The 17025-nt window shown below is 51.2% G+C and overlaps 1 protein-coding gene across 4 annotated transcripts in view; it reads left to right on the top strand.

The window, feature by feature from the left end:
• The first annotated feature begins 5019 nt into the window (after positions 1-5019).
• The window catches only part of Ergic1 (endoplasmic reticulum-golgi intermediate compartment 1), a 95797-nt gene continuing 83791 nt past the window's right edge, over positions 5020-17025 (top strand). The window contains exon 1 of one of the 4 annotated variants that reach the window (XR_010055141.1): positions 5020-5179. Coding sequence is in view for 2 of the 4 variants with exons in the window: in XM_063268572.1 (XP_063124642.1) it covers positions 11768-11856 (89 nt within the window). In the remaining 2 variants the exon portion in view is untranslated. Of the gene's footprint in view, positions 5180-10982; positions 11857-17025 lie in introns of those variants that run through there. The other 3 variants (NM_001398572.1, XR_010055140.1, XM_063268572.1) reach the window with 3 other exon arrangements.

Below are 17025 nucleotides of genomic sequence, written 5' to 3'. Positions count from 1 at the left end.
GCTGGGGAATTCACAGGTTCAACCTGTGGAGACATTTCAGATTCGACTCATAGCAGAAACTGCTTTATAAGAAAACTCCATTTCGGGTTGGGGATTTAGCTCAGTGGTAGAGCGCTTGCCTAGCAAGCGCAAGGCCCTGGGTTCGATCCCCAGCTCCGGAAAAAAAAGAAAAAAGAAAAAAAAAACTCCATTTCAATCTCCCCTACCCCTTACCATGCCACAAGCCATGTTCTACAGAGGTCCATGTTGGGGACCAGAGCCCCGGGCCTCAAGCACTGAAACGTATGTGGTGTTTGGGATAATTTGTTACACAGCATTATGTCTGCTCATGACTAATTGCTTCTTGTTCTTCCTGTCTTGGCTCAGACTACTCTCTTCTTCCTGGCAGCCTTCCCTGACTTCCTAAGACATTTGATGTTTTAGCATTCCTATATCCTCTATGCCTTCTCTAGCAACACCACCTGGAGCTGCCTTAAGAGAGCTACTCTACTTCTGACTTGGTGTGTGTGCACAAGATGAGGCTGTGTACCCAGGGCCACAAGTACCTCTCCTCCTCTTCCCTCCTCCTTCCCACTTCCTTTTCCTCCCCCTCATCTCCCATTTGTCCCCTCCCCTCCCCTTCTCTTCCTCTCTCCTGACATGGACAGTTCACATTAATTTGAAATGATTTTTACCACTTCCAGTTGGAAGAATTCAAACACCCCCATGGCTTAGCAATGGGGGCCTCCTACCTGGGACCCCCAGCCCTCTGACTGTCTCTTACTCTGCACCTGACATTGGTACCCTGCCTAAGGTTCTGGCCCCCACACCTTTACTGACCTCCTCCCAGGTTTCGGTTTCTTGAAATCAGAGCTATACCATGTTCATCTCCATATGTGGCACGTGTCTCGTGAAGAAGTGCCAGGGAATAGCTGTCTGTGTAAGGAATGAGTGAGTGCCTTCTGGCTGGTCAGAGGACTTCAGCAGAGCAAGAAAGAATAAACACATTTTCAGAGTCCTATTTTCTGGTATCTAAGTTCCTTTAAATCCTTACCGAGTTTGACAATGGGTTATTGTGTTTTAATCCTTCTTCATGGAGGCCAGTCTGAGCCAACCACACCTACAGAACAGGAACTAGTGTCTCACTACAGAAAACAAACCCAACCCAGATATTCCCTTCCTAAAATAATGAGCAGTGATATTTCTGGCAGGAATGGGTAGAAGAGAGTGAGCATGTGGGGTCAAGGAAGCTTTTCCTTCAAGGACACTCGTTTTATGGGTTGGCCTAGTCAGCAAGCATTTAATGAGCACCTACTACATGCCAGGCATTTCCCTTTCTCAGACAACTCGGAGAGGAACGCATTTGCTACCTGCTGTTGTGTCATGGATCAAGGCAAGTTTGGGGGCTTAAAGAATTGCTGTCCCATGAGAATCAACTGGGTTGCCTCTGGTCAGGGCATCTCAGAGGCCCGGTCAAGCTATCCCGCAGGGCTGCCATGTCCCGAGATGCAGCAGGAGCTGACCAGTCCCTGACCAATCACATGCACAGAGATAGAGGTTGTTGACTCAGTTGCAATCCATCACATGGTGTCACTGGAGGGCAGCCTCACAACCAGGCAGCTCCCTTCTCCACGCAACTGACCCAAGAGGTAGTGAGTTACTGTCTGAGACAGAAGTTGCTGTCTTTTGTGACATAATCTCAGAACCGACATCAATATGTGATATTTTGCTCATTTGGCAAAAGCTAGGAAATCCAGCCCGTGCCCCAGGGGGAGGGGACGACCCAGGATCCCAGCACCTGAGGTCACAACCAGGGCAGCCTGAAGCTATCTTGCCACCGGTATAAGGACTTAGTACCCTTAGCTTCAGGCCTGGACCAAGCCATTTAAACAATGTCTCCAGGTCACCCAGCTAGAGACTTCTCTGACTCTAAAGGTGGTTCGTCCAGGCTGGTCAGTGTGACGGAGGAAGGAGAATGACAGTATATGTTCCTTGATGGCAATATAACTGATTAGCCACACTTCAGTGGCTTAAATGCTTGTTATAATACAGTTTCTAGGGGTCAGGATTTAGGAGCAAGTTAGCTGGGGAATTCTGGCTCGGGCTCCCCTTAGAGCTAGAGCTAAAGTGCGGGCCAGGCTGCAGCTCTGGGGTTTGACCTGGATTCAGTAAGCATCCCAGTGGGCTCCCTCACTTGGCTAGGAGGAGGAGCCCTCAGGTCTGCTGTGTGGACCCCTCTAAGAGAATGACAACTGACCGTCCTTAGGGCATGGCGCTGGGACTTCCCCAGAAGAGGCCTGTGATGCCTCTTGGAACCTAGATTCGCACCTACACTATCCTGTTGAGTTACACAGGCTAGACCTATTCACTATTCAAGAGGCCGGAGCTATTGGCAGATGAAGACCACTGGAGGGTGACCACCACAGGGTACCACAATATCAGCAGTTCCTAAATCCAACTGTTACCAGTTGCTGCCATGTTCAAAGAGGTCTAGAGCATTCCCACATCTTGGGGCACTTGTCTGATTTCTTCTGTTCCATCCCCCGAAGTCTCCTGGGTGGATTAACAGGAGATTGACAGTCCACTTTGCTTCTAGACCTCAAAAATCCCACAGAGTCTCTTTGGTGACATGGCCAGTCCACTCCCATCCTCTCTGACCTCTGAGAAGACCACGTGACCATTCTGCTGTAGAAATGTGCCTCTATATGCATGGAGTCTCGGGGGGGGTGTGTGGGACAGAATGGTGGCCTCCTTCAGGATGCTTCCACCCAAATTGGGGGTGCCGTTACTAGCTAGTTAATCCAATCCTGAGTCGTGTCAAGTTTTCCCAAGGAAAATCGTAGGACATTAGGTAATGGTGACTGGTGTATTCTCTGCGCAGTATTTGAGCACTCAAGTGATTTGGGCGGGACATGAGTGTTACCATTGAGTTCCAAGTGTTCAGCAACCCAAAACAACAGTTGTTCCAGTCAGATGGATGCTTATTTCCATCTAATAAAAACAGAGCCACTGAGTGATAAGACCTGGGTCCTTGGGGTTGGGGATTTAGCTCAGTTGTAGAGCGCTTGCCTAGCAAGCGCAAGGCTCTGGGTTCGGTCCCCAGCTCCGAAAAAAAAGAAAAGGAAAAAAAAAAAAAGACCTGGGTCCTTTGTGTCTTGTTGCTTTGTTCCATGCGGTTTCCATTTCATGGTCCAAGATAATGGCACCCACGTTCTAGGCAGGCAGCTGGATAAAGCGGCACAGAAGGCATAGAACATACATCCAGACTTCCTAAAGCCACCTTTTCCCTTCAGTTCAATAACTCAACTGCCCCGACATGCCTAGCTGCAAGGGAAGCTGTGGGATGCAAGTGTCTATGTGCCCATCTAAAAGTCGGGAGCCCTTTCTCTCTGTGTAAAAAATACCTACACCAGTCAGTCCTGTCTTTATTTACTGTGCTGGCCATTTGCCTTTGATCATGCCCAAGGACACAAGGTGCTTTGGGTGGTCTGCGCTGAAGTTAAGGATAGTCCCCAAGATGCCCAAAGAGCAGGTCTCTGGATCACCTTCTGGAAAGGGAATACATGAGATCAACTACCCACACCACACAACCTCTGTCTTGGGTTCATCTGTACCCAGTGGTTCCAGAAGGCATCGGGCTGCTTTTTCTTTCTGCTGCCCCCAGGCTCCAGAACAGGGTGAAACTTTCTCATTTCCCATAAGAGCATGGGGTGAGGGTGCTTGGTGGTTGAATGAATGAATGAATGAATGAGTGGCAGGGGCATGCAAATTGTCAAAGGGAAGAGAAACTAGCCGTGCTCCATCACTGCAGCCCCTAGATCTTCTGCCCATTCCAACCCTTCAGGAGACTAAAGAGCTGTTTCCATCTGTTTGTATGTCAGGACACTGCCCCCACGTCCTGCCTTTTGATCTTGGGCACTACTTTCCCCCCTAAGTTGTTGTCTTAAATCACCACTTTGAAGAAGGCAGCAGCAGCAGAACCCAGGGAAGTTCAGAAGTCTGATTTCCCCTACTTGGGCGTTCTATCTAATTGGCTTGTTCTTTGCTCCATTGCTCCCACTCAGCTCCCAGGCCTAGGAATGGTGCTACCCATGGACCACCCTACATCATCACTTAGGAACTAAGAAAACATCACATACAGGTCCTTAGGCTAACGCGGTGGAGTCAATTCTTCAACTGAGGTTTCCTCTTCCCAGGTATGTCAAGTTGACAACTAAGATCAGCCAATCACAAAAAGGCTAGAGTTCAGCCGCTTCCTCTTCTAGCCCAGCAAGTTGAGGGAGCTGTGTTTTCTGTACTTCAGTGTTTCTGAGAACAGAGGCTCCAGGGCAATTGGCGGTGCCATTTCTAACCATGCATACTCAGAGCCTCTGGCTAACCCTGCACGGATCTGACTTCAGGTGGGAAGATGCTCTTCGAATGGTTGACACCAACCCCAAATGCAAGATGATAAAAGCAGATAGTTAAGCCCAACCCTAACAGGTGAAGCTCTCACTAGATGTCAGGCTGTTCACTAAAGCAGAGGCCTAACTGTCTCCTTTGATACCTATGAAAAGCTGAAAAGCCGGGGATTTGCAGTAATGCAGATAAGAGAAAGGGGTGGTGGCAGACCCCAGGAGCCAGATGGCTTTTCCTAAGAAGCAAGGGATAGATGGGAGGTGGGTGGACTTTCTCAATCCAGGACTGCGATACCCATCCCCCAGCTTTAACCTTCACCCAGAGCTAGCACCAAGCAAGGACCCCCCAATATGCAGCTTTCTCTCTGAGCTTCACAACGCAATGGCTTTGCTTTAGAAGCACAAAACCCACAGCTAGAGACACAGGGATTTGCCCTGAGGCCCCACTTAGGCTAGGAAAAAAAAAGATCAGAGGCCAAAAGGAACCAAAGCGTGAGTCTTGGAGACCTGGGCTTGGGTAGCATCCCACCTCTCGGGCCTCCCCATCCGGCCGGCCCTCGGGCCCCTTTAACCGGGCAGCGGAAGGGGCGGCCAGGGGAGGCGGCGGCGCCCAATGGGCTGCGCGGAGCGTCACTTCCCGGCGGCGGGAGGCGAGTGGCGAGTGGCGAGTGTCGGGCCGGCTGGCGGGGGCGGGGCGGCCGAGGAGGCGTTGGCAGCGGGCTCGGACCCACGCGGCGCTGCGGCCCGCCTGGCCTGCAACGCTCCCACCGGCTCGGCGGCACGATGCCCTTTGACTTCAGGAGGTGAGTGAGGCCCCGGGCCCGAGGCCCTCTGCAGCCGGCGACGACCCCCGTTACGTGCAAACGCGACCCCGGTGCACGGTGCACGCCTCGGCAGGCCCTAGAGGCCCGCGGCCTTCCTCGGGGCTCGAGCCCTACCCCCACCCCTCGTGCAGCCCAGGCAAGCCCAAGCACTCTCATTGCACAGCGCGGGGTCCCCAGCTTGCCCCTGACATCTTGCATTCCCCTCCCCCAACCCAGGAACCAAATCTCGCAAACTACCAAATAAAAGGAGCTCAGGCATCCTGGGGCTTTCTCCCCAGTCTTCCCTAGTAGACCCTGTCCCGGATGACAGGTGGGGACCGCACGCCTGGCTTTGCCCGGTGGGATCTCAGGGCTGCAGCCCCATTCAGTCTGGCAGCAGCTGGAGAAGCTTAGTCCTTCAGAGCCTGAGAATCCTCTTCCTACCAGATGAGGAGGCCTGTCCCCCAAGTCGTGGGGACAGTGCGGGTAGAGAACGTTAGGATCTTGAGGTTCTGCAGAGGGGCCAGGCTGTCTGCAGGCACTACAGTGGGCGTCTTTGTAGGGTTCTTTGCTCCTGGAACACCATTGTACAGGGCCAGGCCTTCTGGAAGCCTGCCTGAGAAGGGCCTCCCCATCAGACATTCCCCTGAGATAAGAAGCTCTGAGATGCCCTGGGCTAGTGGGATGCTTTGGAGGAATAGGATTAGAATCCCGGCTGTGCTTTTCCACACAGCTGCTTAGTGTGTCCTCAATGTTAGAAATACAGGCTTGGGGTGCAGCCCCTCACTGCTCAGCTGGCTGAGCCCAGCAGGTGTCCGGGCGCGCTCAAAATATCGGTTTCGCCTCTTGCAAATTGGTACTAAAAATAAGGTCCCCACCTGAAAGACGGGGATCCTACAGCACCCCTGGCCCAGTCTCCACAGCCTGGAACTGGGAAGTAGGGCATCTATGAATGAGGGGCTCTGCCAGTGCTCTCCACAACCAGAAAACAGGTCTTCCTCCATTTGCCACAGTTTCCCTCCTCCTCCCCCTCTCACTGGTGTGTAGAACAGAGTGACAGTCAATCTAAAAGGGCCCAAGGTTCAGATCACGTTGTAGCATATGGGCGGCCTGGGGTCCAGGCCTAGAGAGGACATTGGTCTCAGACCTCTTAACCAGCCAAAGTGGTTTTTAGCTCATTCTGGACACTGGTACCATCCGGCAAACCAAGTTCCTGCCCACTTGAGGCAGTTCCATACCTGGACTCAGACAAGAGCATACGGACACAGGGCAGCTTTGAACCCATGGAGCTCCGTGCTGGCGTTCAGGAGCAAACCACATTACCACAGTGTGTCCACACAGAGAGAAAGGCAGTGGGCACATCCAGGTCCCCCAAACCTCCCATGGCTGTCTGTAAAGGTTCCTGACCCTCCTCTGTCCCCAAATGGTCCTGCAAGTCCTAGGGATTTTAAGTTTGTTAACAAAAATCACTGCTGTGGTTACTTAATCTTGTCAGCCCTGTCCCCTGTCTGCAGGCTGGGCAGATCTGGGTTCCAGTTGGAAGTTTGGGGACTGGGAGTAGGTGAGATGGGAAAAAAAATGGAAAACAGCTAGAGGCAGCTTTAGTCTTGGCAAGGCCTTCTTGCCACCAGCTGGTTTAAGGAGCACACAGCTCAGCTCTGGGTTGCTACTGCCCTGGGGCCTTCTGGATGTGTCTCAGGTCCTGAGTGACCCAGTGCCACGGGATCCTCACCAATGTCAGTTTAGAAAGTCCTTGCTCGAAGTCCCTCGTGCAGGGTGAACCGTGTGCCCAGCACATGTGTTCTCTTTCAGACTTTGTCATAACAGCTCCAGGACTCACTGAAGGAGGGCCCCACCATTCTACAGACCTTTCCCACATACAGAGCCACTCATCGGCTTGCATAGCGTTGTACCCGGTGTTTAGCCACCTGCCACTGTACTATCATTAGGGGATGGGTGGCAGAGAAGTGTGCATGTGTGCATTGGGGGGGGTCACATGACTGGGTTTTGGGACTATCCACTGGACAAGCAAACGTGACATCCATCCCTTGGTTGCCGAAGAGAGTGAGCGAGTGAATCTTCCTTTTAAACCGTGGGGAGGGAGACTCCTCTGGCCGAAGCCCTTTGCGTGTATATAGGGTGTGTTTTCCTGACCATGACATGGGTGTGACCGGCATCCTCACCTGAGACCAGGTGGCATGCGGGACACAGCAAGCACAACCATGATCGTGCCCGTTCACTGAAGCTGCTCTGTCATTCGCGAATTATTATTCACAAATTATTGTGCGTCTTCACTTCCCTTTCATCAGTATCTGACCTCCCAAGGGCCAGGGCTTATATCCAGTTTTTATATAAGTGTCTGCAGCACGTAGACTGGTGCTTGGCCAGAGGTTCCCCTTGAGCACAACACACCTCTCCAGTTTGTCCAGTGCGGTGGCATATGGCAATTGCTGGTGGAGAATTCTGCATCCCTGGTGTCCCGTCTTTGGTGCTCGAAGGGGAGCCCAGGGCCTTGTGCATGCTAAGCAAGCGCACCACCACTGAGCTGTATCCCAGGGCCCTCTTATCCTTGAATTGGGCCTTTCTGAGTTTTAGGGGTTAAGGAAGGAGGCTGAGTCTTAGATGATTATTGTGTTTGCTTTGTTCCCGTTGAACGGTTGTCCTGATACTGATCATTAAACTTACAGAACTGGCTTTGTAACCTAGGTCCGGGGGGTGTTGTCCCCAGTTCCGGCTGGCTGGTGGCACATGCTACCTGTCACTCCAGAGGCTTTGACAGCCCTCCCTCCCCTGGAGCCTGAGCCCCTCCTTCAGTAAAGAGACAATGGCCAGCTCTGCCACGTGGCAGTCCATCCCCCATGTTGAAACCCCATGATCTGAGAGTGGTGCACCCCTCCCCTGGCTAGCTGTGCGCTCACTTCAAGAAGGGATGGGAACAGTGTGCTACTTCACTCAGAGGGCCACCTGTGGGTCGAGAGAGCTGTCCTGCTTTGCAGGGCCCAGGGATCCAATTCAGATGATGATTCGTGGGACCTAGTACAAAAATGCAAGTTCAGTTCTGTCGGGAAAGGGTAGAGTTTCAGTATGGAGACCTCTTTGAACAGGTGATTCTGTGTGACAGCACCGATCATTTGCCTGTGGTGTTAGCCCCATTGCCCCATTGTGACTTGGTTTGGCCTCCTTCACTGCTTACTCTAGCTTTCTAAAGATCTCCTCCCCTCAGGATACTTGAGCGGACCTTGCAAAGGCCTCTCTCTCTCTCTCTCTCTCTCTCTCTCTCTCTCTCTCTCTCTCTCTGTGTGTGTGTGTGTGTGTGTGTGTGTGTGTGTGTGTATGTATGTTTCCCTCTTTCATGTTTGCAGTGCTAGGAATGGAAGCCAGGACCTTGCACATGATAGGCAAGTGTTCTACCCCTGAGCCACCTCACCTCCCAGCGTGGCCCTCTTGAAGTTGGCTTGAGATTTTCCGCACCCTGCTTTCAGTCTCTAAATGAGTAACATTGATCTGAAAATTGTGTCTGGTTTCCTTAGTGCCTTCCCCAGTGGGCGCTGCAGAAAACTAAAGTCCCTTACTCCCTGTGGTAGGCTGAGCTGACCAACCACGGAGGCTCTGATGGTTCACTGTCAACTGAGAGAACAGCATGAATGCCTCCATGTCTACCTCCGCATTCCAGGAAGAGCCAGACCGATAGGTCCGCATACTTCATGGCATGTTTATAAAAATATTACGGGAAATTTAGACTGGAGGTGGAATGACCTGCAAAACCCCAGGGGTTTGAGTTTATTGAGCTTGTATTAGTGCTGGGCACTGTTGAGCGGCACGGCTGGAGTCTCACAGGGGTGATTTGTTCAACCCTTTCACACACACACACACACACACACACACACACACACACACACACAGAGAGAGAGAGAGAGAGAGAGAGAGAGAGAGAGAGAGACAGGCCCCGAAGACATTAGTCATCCCACCTCAGTGAGCAGGTCTGAGGGCGACTGCAGGAGCTGGCACAACACTGCTGTTCACTTGTAGAGCAGCTCCTCTGCCCTGCAGGCAGGAAGTGCTCTCTCTCCTGGTCCCTAAATTCAGAGAGAAGCAAAACCTCCTGTGAGGATGCATCTCCTTCCTCCTTGCTAATCCTGACCCAGCGTGCTCCTCATGAATCTTCAAACTGTCCACAGCCACTCCATCCCTTCCTGTTTTCCCCCTTTCTTCTCTTCCTCTCTCTAATAATTGATTCCAGAATCTTCTAAAAATTCTTGCCAAAGTCCCCATCCCAAATGTAAATGTAACTTTTATTCACCAGATGTAATTGTCGTCTTGGAAGCTTACTGATAGAATAAACTCACCCTTTCTAGTTTTTTTTTTTTCTGAACTCTGGCTGGCTATTTCAGCTCAGCTGTTTAGGCCCAAACTGACTGATTCAGACTGGCCTCTCTCGGCTTCTGGCTGAATTGTTCTGTTTGGCCTTAAACCAGCTCTGGTGATCTGTTCTAATCTTCTGGGTCCTTCTCATTCTCTGGCTAGTAACTGTGTTCACGTGCTTGCCTGGAGCAGTCCCTCCTCTCAGGCTGTTTGGATTTCCTGACTCTGGTGAGGAAGGCATTTTGCCTGAGGTTTGCCTTGCACCTCTGAATCAGTGAGCCAGCACCTGGTTGCTCATGGGCATTGCTTGAAATTAGAACAGAGCTAGCGTGGGTCTGTGCTAAAGCCTTCCAGTGACTGATGCCAACCCTGAGGTGAGAAGGATTGCTCTAAGTTGGAAGAGTCACAGGGAAGTGGGCTAGAGCCCTCAGTGAACAGGGGATTGGAGGAGACCCGACAGGCAACCCTAGGGAGTAGAGTTCTGGCCCTACCTGTTTGACCTTAAGTAGTCTGTTTTTCTACTTCTACAGTAGCCAATAAAGAGAGTCAGTCTCGGAGTGTCTGTTTGTCTTTGTCTGTGTGTGTGTGTGTGTGTGTGTGTGTGTGTGTGTGTGTGTGTGTGTGTATCTGTGTCTATGTCTGCTGAGCATTATATACAGGGCTAGGCTGGTATTCTCCCACTGAGCTATACTGTCACCCTTATTATTCTGAGATAGGACTTGCTAAGTCATCCATACTGTCCTGGGATTTGAGATCCTCCTGCCTCAGCTCCCCAAGTAGTAGATTTGCAGGTGTGTGCCGCCTGTCCTTTCTGTTAATATCTTTGCTCTTGAAACTGAAATCTGAAGACCGGTCGCATCACAGCAAGCCTGGAGGCATACAGGGTCTCTCTCTGCCCATCCCGACTCTGCATCTGTGCTTTGACAACCCTTGGTGATGAGAGCCAGGCCGACTTCTCCAGAGCCCTCCTCCCCCGTGCCACTGATTGGACCTCATAGCTCTTCCAGCCTGTGTTCTCCCCTAATGCTTGACTGCCGTGCTGAAGCAACTGTGAGGTGCTCCACGGAAGGAACCAGGGTCCTGGTTCAGCCCAGTCGGTGCCGGATGTGCTGTCTAAGGAGCCGTGCTGTTGAGGGTCTGACACCATTTCTCAGAATACAATTTGGGCAGCCCAGCCCTAATTGATCTTTGAAGGAAGGGGTAATTAGCCTAATCATCTGTTGTCAGCTTGAGCTTGTAGGTCTATTAACCTAATTACATCGGTTATATATGTGGGAAGAGTACAGGATAGGCAGCCCTCCGGCACTCCCGAGTGCTTGTTCTGAAAGTTCATGGTCCACGGGGAAAGCAGGGGAAAAGCAGGAAGAAGCTCTACCAAAGTCACCTCGCGCACAGAGGCTGCTGTACTTATCTTGTTTCAGAGCCATGGAGATCGACCCCCTCCAGAAATTTTAGATCTCAAAGTAGGTCTTTCAAGGAGGCCCTTGGGACCGAGCACATCCAGGTGGCACAGGCTCCCTGTCCAGGAACACCAGCCGTCCTCCAGGAGCCTGCCTGAAACCTAGCTGGACAGGAAGCAAGGACTATCTGAAGGTTTGTCCAAACAGTGGGAGCCCTGCCCGAGATGAGAAGCCTGGCAGTAGCCAAACTTGTAACGAACTCACAGGCCTTATGTGTATGCATGCAGTTTTGTGCTTACGGTTGGAGCACCACCTAACCCAGAGGTCCTTAATATACGGCTCTCAGAGAACAGAAGGGTGGTTAGTGGGGGTCTGAGAAGTTCCGCATCAGCCCTGGGAAATGAAAACCCAGACAGTTCTAGCTGCTCCTCACCCCTGGCTGCTACATCGGGTGCCCGCCTGCCCGCCCACCTGCCTGCCACTCTGGAATCCCAGCAGCTCCTGCAGCCTCCCTTCTTGCTGCCATTCGAACAAGAGTCTTGGAAGTGATGCTGGTGTTTCTCACACGCTGAGCCAGTCACGCACATCACCGACATCCACACTAGTCCTGTGAGACAGACGCACGCAATAGTGCTTCGCTGTCTCTGCCTTACCTGCCTCTGTAATTACCACGCAGTAAAATCGACTCTTTTCTGGTGACTTCCGATGAAATAGAAGACCTGTTTATGAAGTCATAACCACCATATGGATGAAGAACAGATCCGGAACCCTAGTGAACTCTCATGCTGTTACTTTGTAGTCCGGTGGTGTTATTTTGAGTTAGGAAATGCAGATAGAATACCCAAGATCTGCCCTCCTGAGAGACTCGACAGCATTGTTAGCTGTGGGCACATGTCTGCAGCAGGTCTCCAGAAGGTAATCACAGTGTAACTGAAACTGTCAATTGAATAGCTCCATCCGTCCCCTCCCTGGTCCGTGGCAACCATCACTCACTTCTCTGAGCTTGCCCATTTTTGAGAGTTTATGGAGGGGAGTCACTCTGTATTTGCTCTGTGGCTGACTCCCAGCATTTAACATTAAATCCCTCTACATGGCATCCTTTTTTCAGTGCTGCATAGTACTCCTCTGTGTACTCACACCACCTTCTTATCTGCTCATCTCTTAGGGGACCATGAAGTTGTTCCCACAGCTTGGCTGTTGTGCTCAATCCTCAGTGAGATGTGCAGACTCTCACAGAACAGATATGTGCAGAATCATAAGATTCTGACTTAAACTTACGGGGGGGTGATAGATGCCAAGTTATGAGGTTGCTGGTTCTGGTGGTCTGTTTTTAGTTCCCATGGTGGTTATGCCATTGTTAGTCCCAGCAACCTGACTCCTTGCCCTCCCCAGCCTTTAGCACCTTTTATCTTTGGATGACATCATGCAAGGAGATGTGAGGTGAAACTCCAGGATTCATGTGGTATTTCCTTTCACAACCTCCGGGTACTTGTTTGTAACCGTGAACTTTTCCATTCACGCCACTCTGTTCCCTAAAAAATGACTCTGAGATTTTTTTTTATATGAATAAATGCCTAAGCTAATAGCCTTGAGCCTTTTCCTGACTAGCTCATAACCTAAATCCCTTTATTCTATTCTAAATTCTGCCAGGTCACTGTGACCATTGTCTTCTGTCTTGTCCTCTGAATCTTCTCTTGGCATGACTGTCCCTCTCCCAGAACCCCCTCCTCCTACTGGATGTCCCGCCCTCTAATCCTGCCTCAGCTCATTGGCCAATCAGCTTTATATTGACAGTTGAATCTTCCATACAGTGCTTAAGAGATTATCCCCACACCTGTTTGCCTCCAGCCCACTACTCAGACCTTTGAGTTGGGGTTGCACATGCTTTGGCTGTGGGGTCGAAGGATTCCCTGTATGTTTAGATATTGTCTCCCCGTCAGATCTTGAGGTTGGAGAACATTTTCTCCCATTACCTAGGATCTCCTTTCTTTCCAGTAACTGTTTCCTCTGCTGATTCCAGTTTTAGAATAGAAGTTGGGGCCCAGGGCTGGGAAGTAACTGGCCAGGCTCACAGCTACTGAGTTGTGTGCAAGACTAGAATACCAGGGTTGGGGATTTAACTCAGTGGCAAGTCCCTGGGTTTGGTCCCCAGCTCCAAAAAAAAAAAAGAAAAAAAGAAAAAAAGAAAAAAAGACTAGAATACCAGAGCCCAGCGCCTCACTGCAAGGATGTACTGCATTTCCAGATACCTTGAGTGCCCTGGTTCTCATGAGTCCTGGGGAGGCCTTGTCTGCTTCACTTCACACCAGAAGCTGTTAGTGCGTAGGAATTAGCTAAGTCGTCCCCAGAGAGCTTTTGGAGTACTGGTGTTGCTTGGCCCGCTCTGATGTTGTGCTGGGCCCCAGAGTCCATTCACGGTATACGGTGTCTGCAGATCTCCCAGGAATGTGACACAGAGTTTGGACCAGGATATTCTTCTCCATTGCAAATGCCCTAGAGGATGACTGGCTGCTCTGAGCTGCTCCAAGATCAGCCCTTCCCATGGGGCGGGTCTCTCGTGATGGCTCTCTCTTCTCATCGTTCAGTAGCTGGGGTACCCTCAACAACTGCAGGCTTTAGTGTTTCTCTTATAGATTAGGGTGCTCCTTCATTGCAGGGATTTGGTGAGGACTGGCTTAGCATCTGTTTATTCTCCTGGGGACAGTAGACCACAGTGGCGCAAGCGGGCACATGGCGCGTGACCATGGGAAGCAAGGTCCTGTCTCGGCAAGGCTAGTGATACACACTTGAGACTCCTGGGACAGGTTGGATCTGGAATCCCCTTTGCAGCAACCGTAGCTGACATCAGTATGCTCGCCTGAGAGGAAGTATCACACTGAGATAATCCAAGAGCTGGCTGTGGCTAGCCAGAAAGTTGTGCCCGAGTGCAAAGGTGGCTTCAGTGTGTCTGTGTAGCCCTCACCGTGTAAGATCCCCAGATTCCTTCATCTTTCATGAGATGACAAAAAGCTTAAAATGATGTGCAGATGATCAGCTATAGACTACGGTTTTGTTTTTGTTAACCATCGTTGTAGGCCAAACAAGTCTCTGGCTAGTCATGCACAGTCCTGTATCCCACTTTCTGACCACTGTGACCAGCATGTGCTCACTGGATGAACAAGGACTTTGAGCAGAGCCCCTGGGACTCTTGGCCTGTGGCCACAGGGATACGTCAGGGTTCTGTTCCCGTGTGCTGGTCTAGATGAGGGCTGAGGCTGGCTCTTGAGCTCCCCTCTGAGCAGCACAGGAGGTTGAAGCCAAGGCTAGCCAGCCCTCTCCTGAGGGGTATACCCTTCCTCCACTTTGAGTACCATCAGTGTAGAGGCAGGGAGAAATTTTGTCCCTGCCGGCTTGAGAAAGGACTGTGGTTAAGATACCACAGGTGACGCAGCTGAGGTGCCCGTCTGTGATGTGAGAGCTGGCTTTTTCAGCAGCTCCGTACTCTGGAAGGTATGTTATCGCTTTATTTTCTTGGGGTGACCCCACAGAAACCCCGATGGTGGTTGTTATCTTCTTGGTTGTGTTTATGGTTTGTTGCTATGGAAGCTGGGCGACGGGGGAGTGGTAGGCCAATGGTGAAGCTTGACTATTTCTTATCACTGTGGGCATCTTTGGGTAGGAAGTTACCATTGAGCATGTGCAATGGAGTCGCAGAGAAGACAGGACTTCCTGTGTGGGTTTGCAGAGTGCCTTCTAGAGGCTGAAGCAGCCAGGTGTGGGGAGTTCACTGGTCACTAGGGCCTACTGTGTGCCAAGTGTTCTGGGATCTGAGCCGAGGACAAGCCCCGGTGTCTGACCCTTCGGACTTGATTTTAGTCCTGACATTTTATTTCTCGTTTTAAAAAACTAAGTGAACTTTCAATTTTTTAAATATTTTTTTAAAGATTTATTTTATTTATCCCAAAATAAATTCCACGTATGTAAGTACACTGTTGCTGTCTTCAGACACACCTGAAGGGGACATCGGATCCCATTATGGATGGTTGTGAGCCACCATGTGGTTGCTGGGATTTGAACTCAGGACCTCTGGAAGAGCAGTCAGTGCCCTTAACCACTGAGCCATCTCTCCAGCCCGTGAACTTTCAATTTTGAACTAAGTCAGGTTTGCAAGAAGTCACAGATAAGGCAGAGCTGACCACTGTCGCTGTGGTGCACACTGCCCATTGCCACATGGGTCATTCCAGCTCGGGAAGTGACAATGGCAAGGGGCCAGTGTCCCTTCAGTGTTCAGTCTCCCATGCAGGCGTCCACGTGCCTTCATGCTGCAACTCCTGTCCCCGCTGGCTGAGGCCATTGCACAAGCCTTGGCTTTCATGACCTTGGCTGCCTCGAGAGCTCTCCAGGGGCCGTGCAACATATTTCCCTCCCAAGGCCTGCTGACCTTTCTCACCAGTAGACTGGGTTGTGCAGCAGGCTTTTCTGGGTCACCCTGTCAGGACACCAGAGCCGCACGACGTGCATTCTGACCTTTCACCCCTGCCCTTCTACCTTGTGGCTAATAGACATTCCGTGGGGAAGTGGAGCTCCAGTGCCAGGTTGCCCCCTCTGAGTCACATGGCAGCGGCCCCACAGCAGGGGGCAGCTGGATTACTTCCTAGCTGTGCAGATATGATGGCACAGGTGAGGGGGTTGTGAGGCACAGGCTCAGTTAGGACCTAACTTCCTCTCATCACAAGTCTGCAGGCTGCGCAGTTCTACCAGGGCTTAGAGTGGGGAGGAGCCAGTAACAAGGGTATTGGAACCAAGACTGGAGAAACCAGGAACGGCGACTCTGGGCCTGCGGTCTGAGCATTTGCAAGGCTGAGTCAGCAGGATTGCTCTAGGTGTGAGGTCAGCGCGGGCTATAGAGTAAGGCCCTGGCTCAAAACAAAGCAATCTGTAGCTGGGTCTTCGATTTAGCACTGGAAAGTGGTGTAAGGAGCATTTGAGACCTCAGCTCTTACAGAAAAACACCACCTTGAGGCATCACCGTGTGGGGACCCAGCCTCCTTCACGTGACTCTCTGGGAGCAAATTACCTCTGTCTTATCTTAAGCCGTAGCCACCACAAAGAACAGCCATGACCTGGTGCAGCAAAGCCCCATACATGGGACGCCCTAAGTTTCTTCGTCTGAACTTCCCCAGGTGTGCTCTCTGCACTGTCTGCTTTGTGCTTTCAGACTCAGTCTTCCCACCCAGCCCTGCCCCGCCTGGGGAACCACTACCCTCTATGGATATTAGGTTCCCCCAGCTACAGTTTGCTTCACTTCACCTAGCACGTCCTCCGTCCGGGTCTATTCTGGCCCTGGGCGGGATCTCTCTCTCTCTTTTTTCATGGCTGAATAATACTCCACCAGTGGTGGCTGCTCCATGTTGCCGCATTTGTGACTGGTGCTGCAGTCGGGCTAGCTCTCTGGGATTTCATTTCCTTTGGGTTTACACAGAGAAGAGTTTGCTGGACCTGTGCTTGGTCTATTTTTGATCCCCTGTTTAACATAATGGCTGCGCCAGCCTGCACCCCCGACCCAGCTGTATACAATCATTCTCCAAACTCTCCCCAGCCTACACTTGCTGCACTTTCGGTTCAATGGCCACCATGCAAATGGCCGTTCGGGGGCATTGAGGACTATTTTGGTTTGTATCGCCTCGACAGTTCATCGGCGCCAAACACCTTTTCCTTGTTTTCTTGGCCGTCTCACTCTGTTTTGAAAATGTGTGTATCTCAGATGCCCACCCACCTGCCTGCTTATCTGCCCTTTAAACCTTGGGTATTAACTCTAATCAGATACACAGTTCACGGGGCTGGAGAGGTGGCTCAGTGGTTAAGAGCACTGACTGCTCTTCCAGAGGTCCTGAGTTCAAATCCCAGCAACCACATGGTGGCTCGCAACCATCTGCAACACAATCTGATTCCCTCTCCTGGTGTGTTTGAGGAGAGTGACAGGGTACTCACTTATATAAAATAAATAAAATCTTTAAAAAAAAAAGATACACAGTTTGCAAATGTTCCTCCCTGGTTATCAGCTACCTTTTCATTTTTCTCTCCTTTGCTGTGTAGATACTCTGA

The sequence above is a fragment of the Rattus norvegicus genome, chromosome 10 (genome assembly GCF_036323735.1).
Source record: "Rattus norvegicus strain BN/NHsdMcwi chromosome 10, GRCr8, whole genome shotgun sequence".
In the NCBI taxonomy this organism is placed as follows: Eukaryota; Metazoa; Chordata; class Mammalia; order Rodentia; family Muridae; genus Rattus; species Rattus norvegicus.
Note: the sequence above shows the minus strand (reverse complement) of the source record. Positions and strands in the feature narration are given on the sequence as shown.